General features: G+C 41.5%; 1 protein-coding gene across 1 annotated transcript in view; it reads left to right on the forward strand.

The window, feature by feature from the left end:
* dcc (DCC netrin 1 receptor) overlaps positions 1-19,125 on the forward strand; it is a 1,312,938-nt gene that overhangs the window by 1,048,402 nt on the left and 245,411 nt on the right. The window contains exon 12 of the mRNA XM_073064089.1: positions 7,970-8,019. Coding sequence (XP_072920190.1) covers positions 7,970-8,019 — 50 coding nt within the window. The remainder of the gene's footprint in view (positions 1-7,969; positions 8,020-19,125) is intronic.

The following is a 19,125-nucleotide window of genomic DNA, read 5'->3' on the forward strand; positions in this document are numbered from 1 at the left end:
GCACATTGGTTGTTTGTCAGTCTTGGTTTATGCTTAGTTCTTCATAAATTCTATTGTATTTCTTTACTTGCAAATGCCTGCAAGAACAATTAATCTCAAGGCAGTACGTTGTAACATAAACATGCTTCAGTAATAAATTTACTTTAACTACTCTTTAAAAAGCACAAAACATGTGAGTACGTCAGAAACCAAGGCCTCAGAAGGAGCCCTTTATGATTACTTCCACGCCAGTCCTCAAAGAGGGATCAGAAGTGGAGAAGGTGAGCAACTTCAAGCTCCTGGGTGCTAATATCTCTGAGGATCTATCCTGGGTCCAGCAGTTACAAAGAAGGCATGACAATGGCTATATTGCGTTAGGAGTTTGAGGAGATTTGGTATGATACCAAAAAAACTCGCATGTTTCTACACATGTACCGTTGAGAGTATTCTGACTGATTGCATCACCGTCTATTATGGGGGGGGGGTGGGGAATGGGGTGGCTACTCACAAAGTCAAAGTAAGCTGCACAGAGGTGTAAACTTAGTCAGCTCCCTTGTGGGCACTAGCCACTGTAGTATTCAAGACCCCTCAAGAAATGGTGCCTCAGAAAGGCAGTGTCCATCAATAAAGACCTCCATTGCCCAGGACATGCTCTCCTCTCACTGTTACCACCAGGAAGGAGGTACAGAAGCCTGAAGGCACACTCTCAGCGATTCAGGAACAGCTTCTTCCCCTCTGCTATCTGATTTCTGGCTGGACATTGAACCCAAGAACACTACCTCACCACTTCTTAATTTCTACCTTTGTACTAATTTAATTTACCGTAGATTCCGGATTATAAGCCGCTACTTTTTTCCCACGCTTTGAACAGCTTTGAACACTGCGGCCTTTACTACGGTGCGGCTAATGCATGTTTTTTTTTCATGCCGCCAAAAACATTTTGCCTCGTAACAGTAGAACAATAAAATTGATGAGTAGTTCACAGAGGTCCAATGAAATTGTACGATAAATCAAACGCACTTTCACAATTAAATTATTGTAAATCAGTCATTTGTACTCACCCTCATCAACATGGAAAACACTCGAAGAAAAGCATTGTGCTGCCTTTATGGCAGTTATTTAGTTTATAATATTTTCGCTTAGTAATTCATTTGTTAGTATTTTCTAGTTAAAGTTAGAAGTGTTTTAAGTATATTTGTTTTCTGTACTACATCCCGGGATGCTATGACGTCACATCCGGTTTCGCCGCGTCTTGTGGGGAAAATACCGGTTTGCGATAAACGGAAAGGAGAGGGCGAGCGCATTAGACCCGCGCGAGAACGCTGCAAACATATGATGCAGCTTTTAAGTTAAAGGCGATCAATAACTTTTCCTGGTAGGCTGCTACTAGTATATATTTTTTTACCAGTCGTTAGGAGATATTGGAATGTTGTTCGTGCACTGTTCAGTAAAAAAGTATACGCAACGTAATTTGTGTGTTACCGATACGTATGTATATTTAAAAGTAGCCGTGTTACAGGCACGGTTCGAAAAAAAGCATTTGCAATATGTATTTGTTTATGTTACCATACGGATTTAATTAAAAGTTAAAAAATCCTCACGTGTAATATCTTTCTGTGTAAATATCTCATATTACAACATGGGACACCTGCGGCTTAAAATCCGGTGCGGCTTGTACAAGTACAAAATTGATTTTCTTTCTAAAATTAGAGCCTGCGGCTTTTAATCAGGTGCGCTCTGTAGTCCGGAATCTACGGTAATCATTTTATAAATATATATATATATATATATTTTTACTGTAATCACAGTTTTTTTCTATGTTATCATGCCTTGCATTGTACTGCTGCTGTAAAGTCAACACGTTCCATGTAATGCTGGTGATGTTAAACCTGGTTCTGATTCAGATTTTATTTTTATTTAGAGATACAGTAGGGTAAAAGGCCCCTCGGCCCATCGTCGGCCAAATTACTATTCTGCTGAGCCTCATTGATCTGCACCCAGACAAAACCCTCCATATCCTTCCCGTCCATGTACCTTTCCAACTTCCTCTTAAATGTTGAAATTGAGCCTGCATCCACCACTTCTACTGGCAGCTCATTCCACACTCTCACCACCCTCTGAGTGAAGAAGTTTCCCCTCAAGTTTCCTTTAAATATTTCACCTTTCACCATATAACTTTTAGTTCTTGTCTCACCCAACCTTGGTGGCAAAAGCTTGCTTGCATTTACCCTATCTATCCCTGATAATTTTGGATACCTCTGTCAAATCTTCCCTCGTTCTCCTATACTCCAGAGAATAAAGTCCTAACCCATTCAGCCTTTCCCTGTAACTCACGTCCTCAAGTCCCGACAACATCCTTGTAAATTTTCTCTGCGCTCTTTCAGTCTTACCTGTTCCCAAAAGTGGGTAACCAAAATTACATCCTACAGGAAAGTACATCTTTCCTGTAGGTAGATAACTAAAATTAGACCCGTGTGACCAATTAACCTGCTAAATAAACTGTATGTATTTGGAATGTGGGAAAAATCAGAGCACACAGAGAAAACCCTCGTGGTTATAGGGAAAACATGCAAACACCTTACAGACTGTGGTCTAACTGAACCCGGGTCACTGGTGTAACAGCATTACACTAATCATGATACTACCACACCACCCTTCTTAATTTCTGAACAGGATATATACTGAAATTGGAGGGTTTCTTCTTTAAATACACATCTGCTATTGGACAACAACATAAGAATTAGTTTCAACTTAACCTGAGCATGCTTCACCATTTGCTCAGTTTTAACCCAACCTAGCTTTACAAGCTATTTCCTGCACGCATCCATCACACACTTCCATCACTTAGCCAAAACATAATAAAGAATCAATTTAAGATAATGTGCACAAAACATACATTTATGATATAAAAGAGGAAATATAACTCATTTACCCTCTTGTGTGCTCTATTGAACAGTTTTCTAAAGTGTGTTTTTGTAAATACTGTTTCTTGGAACCATGCCCCAGCTCATTAGAGAGATTAGCTTTATTTGTCATACGTACATCGAAACATCGAACTGTATAATGAAATGTGTCATTTGCATCAATGACTAACACAGTCTAAACATGTCGGCGTGCTTCTGGAACCAATGTAGCATGCCCACAACTTACCCTTCAGCACACAACATTTAACCTACCCTAAGATCATTCTAATGCTGACTTCCTCCATTTTTCTCTTTCAAAAATCTCTGAAGTGTAACGTACCTGCTTTTCGAACCACTCCTGACAATGCACTCTACACACCCACCACTCTCTGTGTAAGAAACCTACCTTGGACATAGCCACCATACTTCCCATCAAATACCTTAAAGTTATATCCCCCCTCATTTCTGCCATTTCAATCCTGGGGGAAAAATATCTGATTGTCTGCTATACCTCTTATTATCTTGTACGCCTCACCTCTTATCCTCCATTGCTGCAAAGAGAAAAGCCTAGCTCACTCAACCCATCCCCATCAGACACACTCTGTAATCCAGGGGCTACTTGATAAAAATAAAGATTAGTTTTCGTTGTCACACATGCATCGAAGCATTAAGTGAAATATGTCCCTTTGTATCAAATCAAATCAGTGAAGATTGTGCTGGGCAGCCCACAAATGTCATCATGCTTCTAGCACCAACAGAGCATGCCTTTAACTTACTAATCCTTACAAACCCATATATCTTGGGATGTGGGAGGAAACCCGTACACTTGCAAGAAGAACGTGCAAACTCCTTACAGGCAGTGGATGGAATTGAACCCCAATCAGTGATCACTGAGGTTGTAAAGCAATTACGCTAACCGCTACACTATCACATCTTTTGTTAATCCAACTCAGTTATCCCCTACAAACTGGTTCATTATAAGCTTTTTTCATGAAAATAGGTTTCTTGAATTCACTCTGAATTTCTAAGATTCAATCTTACAAATATGAAAATGTTAGATAATGGGACATGAAATATGTATATGTTGCAAAGCAAAGGCCATTTAGAATCAGTAAGAGGGAAACAGTGACTGAAAATTTCTATTCAGTACAAAGCTGCCATCAACAAAGATAACCATATTATTATGGAATTTAACAAAAAATGATGAAGGCTTTCATAACTTTGCATATATCACCAGTAAGCTCGCATTTGCTCTGTAAAAGGCAATTTCATTTCTATTCTTTAACTATAAAGGCTTGTGTTACTTTACTTGGCTTCATTTGAGAAGATTAGATTGATCAAGGGAGGATTCTGAGCAGGTTTGACAGTACAATTTCTAATAGATTCCAGTAGCGCAGGTTGCAAATTTCCAATTAGGAAGATGCCAACTACTTACAATATGTATCAGGAATTTCCTTGCCCTGGTTACAGATATGTCTCAATCAAACCCTTGAATATTATCTTTTTTATTTGTCACCTGTACATCAGAGCATTGAAATATACAGTGTAATGTGTTGTTTGCGTCGTGTGAAGATGTGCTGGGAGCAGTCTGCAAGTACTGCCTCACTTCCAGCACCAACGTAGCATACCCAGAAGTTACTAACTCTAATCCGCACGTCCTTAGAATGTGGGAGGAAACCAGAGCACCTGGAGGAAATCCTTGTGGGTCAAGGGGAGAACATACATACTTCTTCCAGACCACAGTGAGAATTGAGCCCTGATTGCTGGCACTGTAAAGCACTATGCTACCATCACACAGTATGCTACAGTCTTGCATTTTGTTCATACCAGTCAACTCATTGCAACAATGCACTGGGGTAGGGCAAGGTAAAAGAATGCAGAATAAAGTTTTGCAGTTACAAAGAAAATGCAGGTAGACAATAATGTGCAAAGTCATTGCTAGGTAGAACTTGAGGTCAAGAGCCATCTTATGGTACTAAGGGACCATCCATTGCTTTTCTCAGGGTACTCCAGTTCCCTCACACATTCCAACGACATATGGGTTAGATTTCATGAGTTATGGGCATGCAGTTGGCACCATAAGATGCATGAATTAGTTAGTAAGTTATGTGCATGTAGAGTCCTTGAAAGTGAGTCCATAGGTAGTGGAATCAATTCAGAGTTGAGCTGAGTGAAGTTATCCCCTTTGCTTCAAGAGCCCGATGGTTGGAAGGTAATAACCGTTCCTGAACCTGGCCATGTGGGACCTAAGGCTCCTATCGTCTTCCCGATGGTAGGAGTGAGAAGAGAGCTTGGCTTGGATGATGGGGGTCCTTGATGATGGATGTTAATTTCTTTTGGCAGTGCTCCTTGTAGATGTGCTGAAAGGCAAATAAGGTTTTAGCAAGTATTTGATAATTTAGCAGAATTTCTGATACCAGTTCTCCTACTTATTAGAACTTAATTGAATTTACATTTCATTGCATTTAAGTTCCCCAGCTGCTGTGCTAGGAAATGAACTGATGGTGGATTTGGACAAATGACGCATTTCACTGCGTGTTTTGATGTACAGGGTACACGTGACAAACAAAGCTAATCTTTATCTCTTTAAAGTCCAATGACTCAACCAATAAGCAACTGTATACTGCACTGAATGTGACTGAAGATTGTTTAATGTTTAATGTAATTTCCAGTGCTCAAGCGTAATGGAGAACAAAATAACCATTACTTCAGATCCAATGCAGCACAAAAAAACACAATAAGATAAAGCAATGATAATAAAAAAAACACAATAAATATAAATACATAAGATGACTGAGAGGAAATTATAAAGTAGTGGTGGTTGGGGATGTGGAGGGGTGGGTTAGTGGGTTGAGGTTCTATTCGGCCTTACTGCTTGGGGATAGTAATTACTTTTGAGCCAGGTAGTCCTGATATGGATGCCCTGTAGCCTCCTCCTTGATGGCAGAGGGCCAAACAGTCCATGAGCAGGGTGGGTAGGATCCTTCATGATGTTACTGGCCTTTTTCTGGCACCTTTCTGTACCTATGTCACTTATGTTGGATGGAGTGGTGCTGGTGATGTGATGGCCATTGTGATTGTCTGTTGGAGAGCCTGATCTGCTGAGTTCCTCCAGCATTTTGTGTGTGTTGGATAAGATTAACTTCAACTTGCTCCATCTCTTATTATTTTCTTACTTCTTACTCTCTCTCTCTCTCTCTGCTTCTGTAAATACCTGCAAGAAAACGTATCTCAAGATAGTATGTTTGTAATAACATATCCATGCTTTCATAATAAATTTTACTTTGATGTTTGACTTTGTCCGTGACTTGTAAACATTTGCCTGAACTTGTCTGCTTTGATGTCCTGTGAGTCTGAGGCCCACTGTTGGTTGGGGTTGAACAGGGATATTGTGTCTCGGTTGTTTGCGTATGCAAGCCAGGGCAATACAAAATGGAGAGCAAGCAGTTCCCCGTGCACCAGGCTGCCCTATCTGCTCAGCTGATGAATCCAAAGGAACGCCAGAGACCATTACAGTTTAGCACCAGTGGCATCACAGGAGTTGCCAGTCAGCATTGAACTCAACGTAGTTCTGCCTTGGGGACTCCTGCTCCGGATTTTTTCCTTAAGGTTTACTCCCTAAGCCTTCCCCATGGGTATGGCCACAAAGCAACAGAGGTTTGAGATCAGAGTTTTCCTTCTCCTAGCTGAGCTGCCAACCACAGCTGTCGAGTCCCATCTGCCCAAAGTGACTGGTTTAAGTTGCCAGTAACCTGGCTTTGTCTCTTCTCCTGTCTGAAGAAAATGTTCCACCAGGCTTTGTAGCTAATCTGCACATGAAGGCCAGGAGTAGGGTTTGGTTGTCAGAGGCTATTTGAGATTTGTGCCATTGGGAGCGTTTACTAGGTACTGGGAGCTTGTCCTCACTACTGCCTGGCTATGGCAACCTTAAGGAACCTATTTTCTGGAGGCTTAAAAAAATCATCACAGGATGTGGCTATAGTTAGAAAAGGCAGTTATTGATTCTATGCATTTGGAAGTTTATGAGAGTTCCAATTCTGAGTTTAAATTTGAGATACTGGATGATGTCCAAAAAAAATAGTGGATACCACTCAGTCAGAATCAGAATCAGAATCAGAATCAGGTTTATTAGCACCGGCAGGTGACGTGAAATTTGTTAACTTAGCAGCAGCAGTTCAATGCAATACATAATCTAGCAAAGAAAGAAAAAATAATAATAAATAAAATTAAACATGATAATAAATAAACAAGTATATCAATTACGTACATTGAATAGATTTAAAAGAATGTGAAAAGCAGAAATACTGTATATTAAAAAAAAGTGAGGTAGTGTCCAAAGCTTCAATGTCCATTTAGTAATCAGATGGCAGAGGGGAAGAAGCTGTTCCTGAATCATTACATGTGTCTCTTCAGTCTTCTGTATCTCCTACCTGATGGTAACAGTGAGAAAAGGGCATGTCCTGTGTGCTGGAAGTCCTTAATAATGGACACTGCCTTTCTGAGACACCACTCCCTAAAGATGTCCTGGGTACTTTGTAGGCTAGTACCCAAGATGGAGCTGACTAGATTTACAACCTTCTGCAGCTTCTTTCAGTCCTGTGCAGTAGTTCCTCTATATCAGACAGTGACGCAGCCTGTCAGAATGCTCTCCACAGTACAACTATAGAAGTTTTTGAGTGTATTTGTTGACGTCCCAAATTTCTTCAAACTCCTAATAAAGTATAGTCGCTGTCTTGCCTTCTTTATGACTACATCAATATGTCCATCTACACTTAATTCTGATGCAGGCCCTCAACACAAAATATCGCCTGTCTTCCAGTGGTTAGTTTTTCAAGAAGTATCTGGGGCTGAACTCACACTGAACAGAAGGACGGAAATAAAGGCGTGATGGTCTTCTGTTGCTGTACACAGAATCACGTCATCCTCATGCTGTTGGATAAATACAGAGAGATCTGGGGTTTGGCAACCACTTGTACAATGGTTAATGTCTTCAAATTTCTGTTTTTGGACATCTTCTGAACAATAATACTCTGAACATTTTCTCCTCTGTTCCTTTAATTATCTGCTCTCCTTGTGGTTTTTTACAGTGCCCAGTGCAGCGCCTCAAAATATTTCACTGGAAGTGGCAAATTCACGAGTGAGTATAAAATCCTCTTTTATCTCTGTGTTCTTTGCTGCAAATAACCTCTGTAAAGTACTGACTTCAGCTAAATGTGTAAAATCAATCAATCTTCCTATGTGTGTGTGAGTTTGTGTGTGTGTTTGTAAGTATGTGTGTATAGTCTGGTGTATGTGTGTGCAGTCTGATATGTGTGTATTTTCTGAGTGTAGCCTTTACATGCACACAAGTGTAGTGCGGGTGTGTTTGCTTGTATGTGTTGACTGTGGGTGTGCACATGTGTGTTGACTGCGCATGCTTGTATGTATGTGTAGTCTCTGTGTGTTTGTATGCATGTGTAGACTGTGCATTTGTATATACGTCTGTGGAGTCTGGGTGTGTGCATATGTATATTGTGTGGTCATATATATACATCTATATATGTGTGCTCTGTGTGCGGAGGAGCAGCAGAGAGAGAGAATCATTCATATCTGACATACTGCTGTTAGAAATGTTTAATTAAATTGCCTAGTATTTTGACCTGGGGGTCTTAAGAATTGACTTATATTGTAGATGGAATTGATTGCTTTTAACTTCAGTTTAACGGTGATGTATTGTAATAGATATCACAATTGGTCAATTTGAGATATCTTTTCACAGGGAAGTGAATAAAAGTTGTGTGGGACAGTAACTGGTTCACACACTGCAGCATCCGTGCGGTAGCATATCAAACTTAGATGTGGTTAATCAAGTGAATCCTTGACCACTATTCTTTTCTAAAGCATGTAACAATGTTTGCACTTTAACAGCTGAAAGAACAGACATTGACACACTCAATGGCCACTTTATTTGCTGCACCCATATAGCTGCTTGTTAAATGCAGATACCTAACCAGCCGATCATGTGGCACAATTCAATGCATAAAAGCATGCAGACATGGTCAAGAGGTTCAGTTGTGGTTCAGACCAATATCAGAGTGGGGACAAAATATGATCTAAGTAATTTTGACCCTGGAATGATTGTTGGTGCCAGATGAGGTGGTTTGAGTATCTCAGAAACAGCTGATCTGGTGGGGTTTCATGCACAACTGTCTCTAGAGTTTACAGAGAATGGTGCAAAACAAAATCCAGTGAGTGCAGTTCTGTGAGCGAAAATATCTTGTTAATGAGAGAGGTCGGAGGAGAATGGCCAGAATGGTTTCAAGCTGACAGGAAGGTGACAGTATCTCAAATAACCACACATAAGAACAGTGGTGTGCAGAAAAGCATCTCTGAATGCACAGTATGTCAAAATCTTGAAGTGGCATCAGAAGACCATGAACATAGACTCAGTGACCACTTCAGCAGACACAGGAGGTAGCTAATATAGAGGTCCCCGAGTGTAAATGTTCCTGCTTTAATTTAGCTGGACTTTTAATCTATGTTTCTGGAACCAAGGCATACCTTACTTTAAAGAGTCTGAATATAGAACGCAGAATATTGCTGCACAATACAGGTCCTTCAGCTCACAAAGTGCTGACCTTTTATCCTATTCTAAGATCACTCTAACGGTTCCCTCCTATGTTTCTATCATCCATGTGCCTCTCTAAGAGTCTTATAAATGCCCTAATCTATTTGCCTCTACCAACACCCTTGGCAGGGTGTTCCATGCACTCAACAATCTGTGTCAAAGAAAACTACTACTGACATCTCCCTCCCCCCATACTTTCCTCCAATTATGCTCCCTTTCAGTAGTCATTTTGGCCCTGGGGGCAAAGTCTCTGGCTATCCACCCTGGTACACCTTCGTCAAGTTACCTCTCATCCTCCTTCTATAAAAGCATGATTCAAAGTAGTGATGTCATTAAATGATAACTAGGAGCTAAAAATAGCTCTGAGAGCATGAATTTTCCATCATGGTCCCGTGCTGAAGTAGTGACTGGAGGGTTGGAGATAGGTCTCTACCAAAGGGGGTGTTGGGCACCCCTTCCCTCCACTAGCCTGCTGATCACCCTTGGGCAAGGTGTAGCTCCTGATAAGCCCCCCCGATCAGTGTCACATGAAGCCATGGGAGCAGGCGGTGGATGGTCGTGTGAGCAGCTGGTGCAGATCACAAGTCCTGGTTATGCGACCACTAACACCAGGCAGACAATCTCTGAAGAGTATTGATAATGGCTGGGGTGACCTGTCTTGTAAAGTCACCGCCCAGAAAAAGGCAATGGCAAACCACTTATGTAGAAAACATTGCCAAGAAGAATCATGCTCATGAATCATGATCACCCAAGTCATACAACACGGCACCTTTAGTTCTGGTCTCAATCAATCAGAGAGGATTACCCTATCTATACCACTTATAATTTTTATATACCTTTATCAGATCTCCTCTCATTCTCCTATGCTCCAGGAGATGAGATAGGATCACCATTGTTATTTTTTTTCACTATTAGATAGATAGATAGATAGATACTTTATTCATCCCCATGGGGAAATTCAACTTTTTCCAATGTCCCATACACTTGTTGTAGCAAAACTAATTACATACAATACTTAACTCAGTAAAAAAAATATGATATGCATCTAAATCACTATCTCAAAAAGCATTAATAATAGCTTTTAAAAAGTTCTAAGTCTTGGCGGTAGAATTGTAAAGCCTAATGGCATTGGGTAGTATTGACCTCTTCATCCTGTCTGAGGAGCATTGCATCGATAGTAACCTGTCGCTGAAACTGCTTCTCTGTCTCTGGATGGTGCTATGTAGAGGATGTTCAGAGTTATCCATAATTGACCGTAGCCTACTCAGCACCCTTCGCTCAGCTACCGATGTTAAACTCTCCAGTACTTTGCCCACGACAGAGCCCGCCTTCCTTACCAGCTTATTAAGACGTGAGGCGTCCCTCTTCTTAATGCTTCCTCCCCAACACGCCACCACAAAGAAGAGGGCGCTCTCCACAACTGACCTATAGAACATCTTCAGCATCTCACTACAGACATTGAATGACGCCAACCTTCTTAGGAAGTACAGTCGACTCTGTGCCTTCCTGCACAAGGCATCTGTGTTGGCAGTCCAGTCTAGCTTCTCGTCTAACTGTACTCCCAGATACTTGTAGGTCTTAACCTGCTCCACACATTCTCCATTAATGATCACTGGCTCCATATGAGGCCTAGATCTCCTAAAGTCCACCACCATCTCCTTGGTCTTGGTGATATTGAGACGCAGGTAGTTTGAGTTGCACCATATCACAAAGTCCTGTATCAGTTTCCTATACTCCTCCTCCTTCAGAATTGCCATTCTGAAAATATTCTGACCTATTCTACACTGACCCTTGAAAGGTTATTTGATCCACCAAGCCCATAAATGGAAGTTCATGTTGGTTGTGCAAAGATTGTCCTGAGGTGGGCAAACAATAACTATGTTACCCATGGAAAAGGAATCATCGAATATTCCGCTTGGACACTAAGATAATCACTCAGGTAAGGCAATGTAGTATTGCTTGTTGTCTCAGAACATAGAACATTACAGAAACCATACAGGCCCTTCAGCCTACAATGTTGTGCTGGCATTTTAACCAACTCTAACCTTTCCCTCCATCATAGCTTTCCTGATGTCTGAAATGAAAACTGAAAATTTGGTAGTGTATCAGTTAGAGGGACATTATTACTGGTCAGGGCATCGGAGTTCGGATTTCAGCTCTGGCGTCGTGTGTGAGGAGTTTGTGCATCCTCCTTGTGGAACGTGTGGGTTTCCACTGGGTGCTCTGATTTCCTCTCACACTCCAGAGACTAATTGGTTATTGTAGGTTAATTGGTCTTTGTAAATTTTGCCATGATGAGCCTAGCGTTGAATCGGGGGTTGCTGGGGTGGCAGGCTGGAAGGGACAACTCCACACTGTATCTTTAAATAAATTAATGAATTCATTAGTTAAATGCTGGTCTGGGAAAGAGACAGTTAATGTTTCATGTCAACGTTCCTTTATCAGTACTTTTTTTGGAAGTTTTGTGTTTATTTAGAAATCCTTCAACTTCAGTGCTTGGGGTTCAGTGAACTTCTATCACTGTTCTCCCTGCAGACCTGAATGCAAATTATAAGCCCTTTCCCTTACAGAGATTTCTAGATTAAAAAACATAATTCTATTCCCATATACTGTATTCACGAAGTATGACAACTTCCTTTATTGGAGAATTTTTGGCAATGAGTGTGCAAGTCCATTTGCTTCTGGGACCAGAGCTGCATGCAATTGGAATTGAATTATTTTAAATGCATTTTAGTTTAAATTTGCTTTGGTGAATGATCTCTGAGGTAAAATTGTTACTGGAGCAAAGTCAATGTAAATTCTTCCAGACAGCAAACCAGGAATAATATTCAATTTCATATTAAGCCATTTCTGATTGACCTGCATGGCTTTTCTGTAAATTTACCCCATTTTCCCCATTTCTCTGTAACTTTAGGGCTGGAATTTTTCACAGACTTTCAAGATTAAAAGTTTCTCTGGTGGTCAAGTTCCAGTATGGGAGAAAAGCAATGTGAAGTACAAACTACTCAATGGCCACTATATTAGGTACACTTGCTTGTTAATACAAGTATCTAATCAGCCAATCACGTGGTAGCTAAGTACATAAAAGCATGCAGATGTGGTCAAGAGGTTCAGTTGTTGTTCAGACCAAACATCAGAATGGGGAAAAAATGTGATCTAAATGACTTTGATTGTTGAATGATTGTTGGTGCCAGATGGGGTAGTTTGAGTATCTCAGAAACTGCTGCTCTCCTGGGATTTTCGCCCACAACACTCTGTAAAGTTTATAGAGAATGGTGTGGAAAAAAAATAATTCCGTGGAAATGTCTTGTTAATGAGAGAGGTCAGAGGAGAATGGCCAGACTCGTTGAAGCTGACAAGAAGGCGACAGTAGCTCAAATAACCAGGTGTTACAACAGTGGCGTGCAGAAGAGCATCACCTCAGGCAGCATCTCTACAGGGAAATAAATAAACAGTTGATGTTTTATGCCAAGACTAATCATCAGGGCCCTCAAGAAGCAAGGCTTCCCAACCTGGGACCACGGACCCTTTGGTTAATGGTAGGGGTCCATAGCATTAGGAGCCTCTGTCTTGAAGGGTCTCAGCCTGAAACATTCAGTGTTCATTACAGGTGAAACCTACATTTCTTTACTTGGTGATACAGCATGGAATAGGCCTTTCCGGCCCTTTGAGCCACACCACCGCAGCGACCCACGATAAGCCTGATTAATCCTGATCTAATCACGGGACAATCTACAATGACCAATTAACCTACCCCGCACATCTTTGGATTGTGGGAGGAAATCGGAGGACCTAGGAAAACGCAGATTCCACAGGAGGACGCTCATTGGGACTGAACTACCAGAACTGGAAACAATCTACAATCTAAATGCCTATGGCATGCTCATAACATTACTAAAGACCCATTCAATTCTGGATTCTGTCCAAGCTCCTGCCGTCTGGTAGGAGATACAGAAGCAACTTAGCCAAGACAGTAAGACTAAAAACAGTTTCTTCCTGAGGGCTGTTGTGCAGCTGAATAATGCTACACTCCCGCTTGCCAATGACATTTGAGTGTTATGGACTATCAAAGTCACTTGTTGCATGTAAATATGGGATTTTTAAAATTAAGCCGTACTTCGTGCATTGTATATATTTGTTTTGCACAGACTGGAGTTGTACCGCAATCTCGTTGCCCTGAGCAATGACAATGCAGTTCCATTATATTCTGTTCCTTCTGGAAGAGTGCTGGAATTGAACTCTGAACTCCAGAACAGCCTGAGCTGTATTGGCATCACGCTAACCGCTATGCCTATGGCGCCCAACAGATAGAAGTGCATCAGATGATAAGAGTGATAGATCGAATGGACAGCCAAAGACTTTTTCACAGGGTGGAGGCAGCTAATACAAGGCAGCATAACTTGAAGGTGATTGGAGGAAGATGTTCGAGGTATGTTTTTTGCACAGAGTAGTGGGTGTGTGTATGTAATGCGTTGCCACCAGTGGAGGCAGATACATTAAGTATATTTAAGAGACTTTTAGATAGGCACTTGGATGATAGGAAAATAGATGGCTATGAAGGAGGGAACAATTGGATTAAACTTGGAGTGAGTTAAAAGGTTGGCACAATGCTGTGGGCCGCAGAGCCTGTATTGTGCTGTACTGTTCTATGTTCTATGTTGAATATTGAAAGACCTAGATAAAATGGATGTGGAGAGGATGTTTCCTATAGTTGGGGTGCCTAAGGCCACAGAATAAAGGGTCATCCACTTAGAGCAGAGATGAGGAGGAATTTCTTGAACTAGAGGGTGGTAAATCTGTAGAATTCATTGCCATAGTTGGCTGTGGAGGCCTAATCATTGGGTACATTTAAAGTGGGAATTGGTAGGTTATATATTAGTCAGGGCATCATAGACTATAGACAGAAGTCAGAAGAATGAGATAGAGAGGGATAATAAATCTGCCGTGATGGAATAGTGGAGCAGACTCGATGGGCTGAATGGCCTAATTCTGCTCCTATGTTTTACGATCTATTACATTTGGTGTAAAGCTCAAATAAGAATGTAATCATGAATAAACAAGGGAGTGAGCAAGTATGCAGATGGAGAAGGAAATGAGTTTTGTCATAAATAGGAGCTGGCTGCGTGGTAGGTGGTTAACGCTTCACTAATTTATCTTTATACTCAGCTGTATTCAGGCCAGGTCGTTTGTTTAGTAAGTGAATTCTTTGATGGTGACAAGAGTTAACACAGTGTATTGATAGTTTCTTTTTCCATTATCTCTCAGACTGCAGCACCACCAAGCCATTGAATCAGTTGATTAAGGCTATTGATTTCCTTCTGGGACCAAACACTATTTATCCTGTAACAACAATAAAGAAGTTGCTGAAAATTCTCGGCAGGTGAGGCAGCTTCTGTGCAGAGGGAGGTAAAGTTAGTGCTCTAGATTAGGAACACAGGAGATTCTGTCGGAACACCAGAGCAACACATACAAAATTCTAGAGAAACTCATCAGGCCAGCCAGCATCTGTGGAAAGGGATGAACAGTTGATGCTTCCAGCCAAGATGAAGGGTCTCGACTGTTTATTCATTTCCAGTGGATGCTAGCTGATTTGCTGAGCTCTTCCATCATTTTGTGTGCGTTGCTCCAGATCATTGACTTAATGTGTCAGCAACAATGCCCAGCAGGTCAGGCATCATCTGTGGAGGGAAACGTTTCGGGTCAAGACCCTTCATCAGGACTGGGAAGTAAGAGGGCAACGAAAAAGAGTGGGGGATGGGGGGAGCACAAGCTGGCTGGTGATAGGTGGATCCAGGTAAGAAGGGGAAGACATAGGTGGGGAGTGGGGGAAGTGGGAATGATGTGAGAAGTTGCAAAAAAGTGGTAGATGCAGCCCAGTCCATCACAGGTAAAATCCTCCCATCAATAAGTAGTATCCATTGTCAAGGGCCCACACCAGCCAGTCCATGCTCTCTTCTTGCTGCTGCCATCGGGAAGGAGGGACAGGAACATTTAGTGATATAGTGCAGAGTCAGCGCTTCAAACCATGCTGCCCCAGCAAACTCACAACCCCGACTAACCCTAACCTAATCAGAGGACAAGGTACCATGACCAATTAATCTACACGGCACACCTTTGTACTGTGGGAGGAAACTAGAGGACCCAGAGAGAGCCCACATGTTCCATGGGGAGGAAATATTTATTAATTAATTTATTGTATTTGCACAGTTCGGCTTTTCTCGCACAATTGTTTGACAGTTTTTATTTGTAGTCTTTCATTGATTCTGTTGTATTTCAGCAGAACCCCCAGGCCAAAAGGACCCTCAGGGTAGAGTACAGTGACCTGTGCTTACTTTGATGATAAGTTTACTATGAACTTTGGACTTTAAAGCTGGGCGGGGCAGGTGGGAAGGGCAAAGAGCTAATAGGTGGAAAGATGTAGGGGTGGTGTGAAGAAAGTTGTGTTAATGGTTAATCAGTCACAAATATGCTGGCCCTTAATTTTACATCAATGCATAACCTGGCAAGTGTTTGGAGACCTTTAATGATATATTTGGATATCTAGCTTTGCCTCTTGTAGTGCAATTGTGGATATGATTTACACTCAGTGGCCATTTTATTAGGTTCCTCCCGTACCTAATAAAGTGGCCACAGAGTGTATGTTCATGGTCTTTTGCTGCTGCAGCCCATCGCTTCAGGGTTCGACATGTTGTGCATTCAGAGATGCTCTTCTGCACTGTTGTAATGCGAGATTATTTGAGTTACTGTCTACTTGAACCACTATGACTATTCTCCTCTGACCTCTCTCATAAATGAGGAACTTTTGCCCACAGGACTACTGCTCACTGGATGTGTTTTTTTTTGTGTTTCACTCCATTTTCTGTGAACTCTACAGACTGTTGTGTGTGAAAATCCCAGGAGATCAGTAGTTTCTGAGACACTCAAACCACCCTGCCTGGCGCCAACCATCATTCTACAGTCACAGTCACTCAGATCACATTTCTTCCCTATTCTGATGTTTGGTCTGAACAATAACGGAATCTCTTGACCTTGTTTACATGCTTTTATGCATCGAGTTACTGCCACATGATTGGCTGATTAGATATTTGTATTAACGAGCAGGTGTACAGGTGTACCTAACAAAGTGTCTACTGAGTGTATATGGCACATAAAGTTGATGAAGGTTGTCGCTCATTTTCCCCCAAGAAACTAAGACTTCAGCCTTCGCTCTTTTCTCTTTGGTATTTCTATGCATTTAAAACATCCTCTCTGCTCTCATCATCAGCCTTCCTCCCTCAGGATAAACTCCGCTTCCTCCTAAGCTTTGACATCAAACCCTATTCTCAATGTCTTTTTTTCACCTCCAAATGTTCAACCAGATATCTTTTTCCTTCAAAATCACCCAGTAATTTGACTACTGTCAAGCTGATAACAGAAGAAAAATACTGTAATGAGACCCTGTTTAATTCAACATGACCTCAGTGTTCACTGCCCGTGGCATTCCTTTGCTATTTTTGTGTTTTATTCCACTTTTGACACCTAGAAGAAACTCTTGAGGCAACTATCTCATAACTGTCTCTTGCTACAAATCACTCTCTATGAACTAGTCACCTGCAGTATGATTTTAGGCTGAGGAGGAGGGTAGAAGTTTTTGGAGGGGTGGTAAAGTGATTGATCATCCAGGCTGCAAGGCCTCAGCATTTCTACTGTAGTGCTGTTGTTCATGGGTGGCACTGAACAGCAGCGGGTATATACATTCTGTGGCCACACTCTGAGGTATCTCCTGTACTTGACAAGGTAGCCACTGAGTGTATGTTCATGCAGCTGCCGCTGTATCCCATCCACTTCCGACTTGACATGTTGTGTGTCTGGAGATACTCTTCTGCACAACACCGCTGTAACACGTGGTTATTTGAATCAGAATCAGAATCAGGTTTATTATCACCGGCATGTGACGTGAAATTTGTTAACTTAGCAGCAGCAGTTCAATGCAACACATAATCTAGCAGAGAGAAAAAATAATAATAAATAAAATAAAACACAATAAATAAACAAGTAAATCAATTACATATATTAAATAGATTTTTTTTAAAAATGCAAAAACAGAAATACCATATATTAAAAAAGTGAAGTAGTATCCAAAGCTTCAATGTCCATCCAGGAATCAGATGGCAGGGGGGAAGAAGCTGTTCCTGAATCGCTGAGTGTGTGCCTTCAGGTTTCTGTACCTCCTACCTGATGGTAACAGTGAGAAAAGGGTATGTTCTGTGTGCTGGAGGTCCTTAATAGTGGACGCTGCCTTTCTGAGACACTGCTCCCTAAAGATGTCCTGGGTACTTTGTAGGCTAGTACCCAAGATGTAGCTGACTAGATTTACAACACTCTGCAGCTTCTTTCGGTCTTGTGCAGCAGCCCCTCCCTACCATTGATGCAGCCTGTCAGAATGCTCTTCACGGCACAACTATAGAAGTTTTTAAGTGTATTTGCTGACATGCCAAATCTCTTCAAACTCCTAATGAAGTATAGCTGCTGTCTTAACCTGACAACTTGAACCAGTCTGGCCATTCTCCTCTGACCTCCCCCATTAACAAGGTGGTTTTGCCCAAGGCACTGCTACTCATTAGATATATTTTTGTTTCCCGCACCATTCTCTGTAAACCCTCGAGACTGTTGTTCATGAAAATCTCGGGAGATCAGTAGTTTCTGAGACACTCAAGCCACCCCATCTGACACCAACCATCATTCTACAGTCAAGTCACTTAGATCACATTTCTTCCCCATTCTGATGTTTGGTCTGAACAACAACTGAACCTCTTGAATGCTTTCATGCATTCAGTTGCTGCCACACGATTGGCTGATTAAATATTTGCATTCACGAGCAGGTGTACCTAAGCCATTGACTGTATCTCAGCTTCGTTCCTGTTATAGTATGGTAGCATAGTGTTAGGACTATAATTTACAGTACTAATGACCTGGGTTTAATTCCCGCCACTGAACGTAAGGAGTTTTGTACGCTTTCCCCGTGATCGCATGCGTTTCCACCAGGTGCTCCAGTTTCCTCCCACCATCAAAGGACATACGGGTTGAAAGGTTAATTGGTCATTGTATATTGTCCCATGATTAGGCTAGGGTTAAATTGGGGGTTGCTGGGTGGTGCAGCTCTGAGAGCTGGAAAGGCCTATTTTGTGCTGTATCTCAATAAGTAAAAATAAATAAATTAATTAATTAACTTCCCTGAATTTGATGTAGAGCATCTTAAGTTCTTAGGATGTGAGAAGCTGCTATATTCCTTTTTCTTTTTATTTTTCTAATGTGGCAGATGGGGTTCAATCTGGAAAAGTGAGAAGTGATTCACTCTGAAAGGTCAAACTTGAAGGCAGAGTACAGTGTTAGCAACAAGATATTTAGCAGTGTGGAAGAACAGAGGGATCTTGGGGTCCACATTCATAGATTCCTCAAAGTTGCCACACAATTTCATAGAGTGCCTAAGAAAGTGTATGCAGTGTTGGCTTTCAATAGTCAAGGGATTGAGTTCAAAGCCCTCGAGGTAATGTTGCAACTTCATAAATCCCTGGTTAGACCACACTTGAAACATTGTGCTCAGTTCGGGTCATCTCATTGTAGGAAGGATGTGAGAGCTTTAGAGAGGGTGCAGAA

Source organism: Hemitrygon akajei, chromosome 13 (genome assembly GCF_048418815.1).
Source record: "Hemitrygon akajei chromosome 13, sHemAka1.3, whole genome shotgun sequence".
NCBI classification, from domain to species: Eukaryota; Metazoa; Chordata; class Chondrichthyes; order Myliobatiformes; family Dasyatidae; genus Hemitrygon; species Hemitrygon akajei.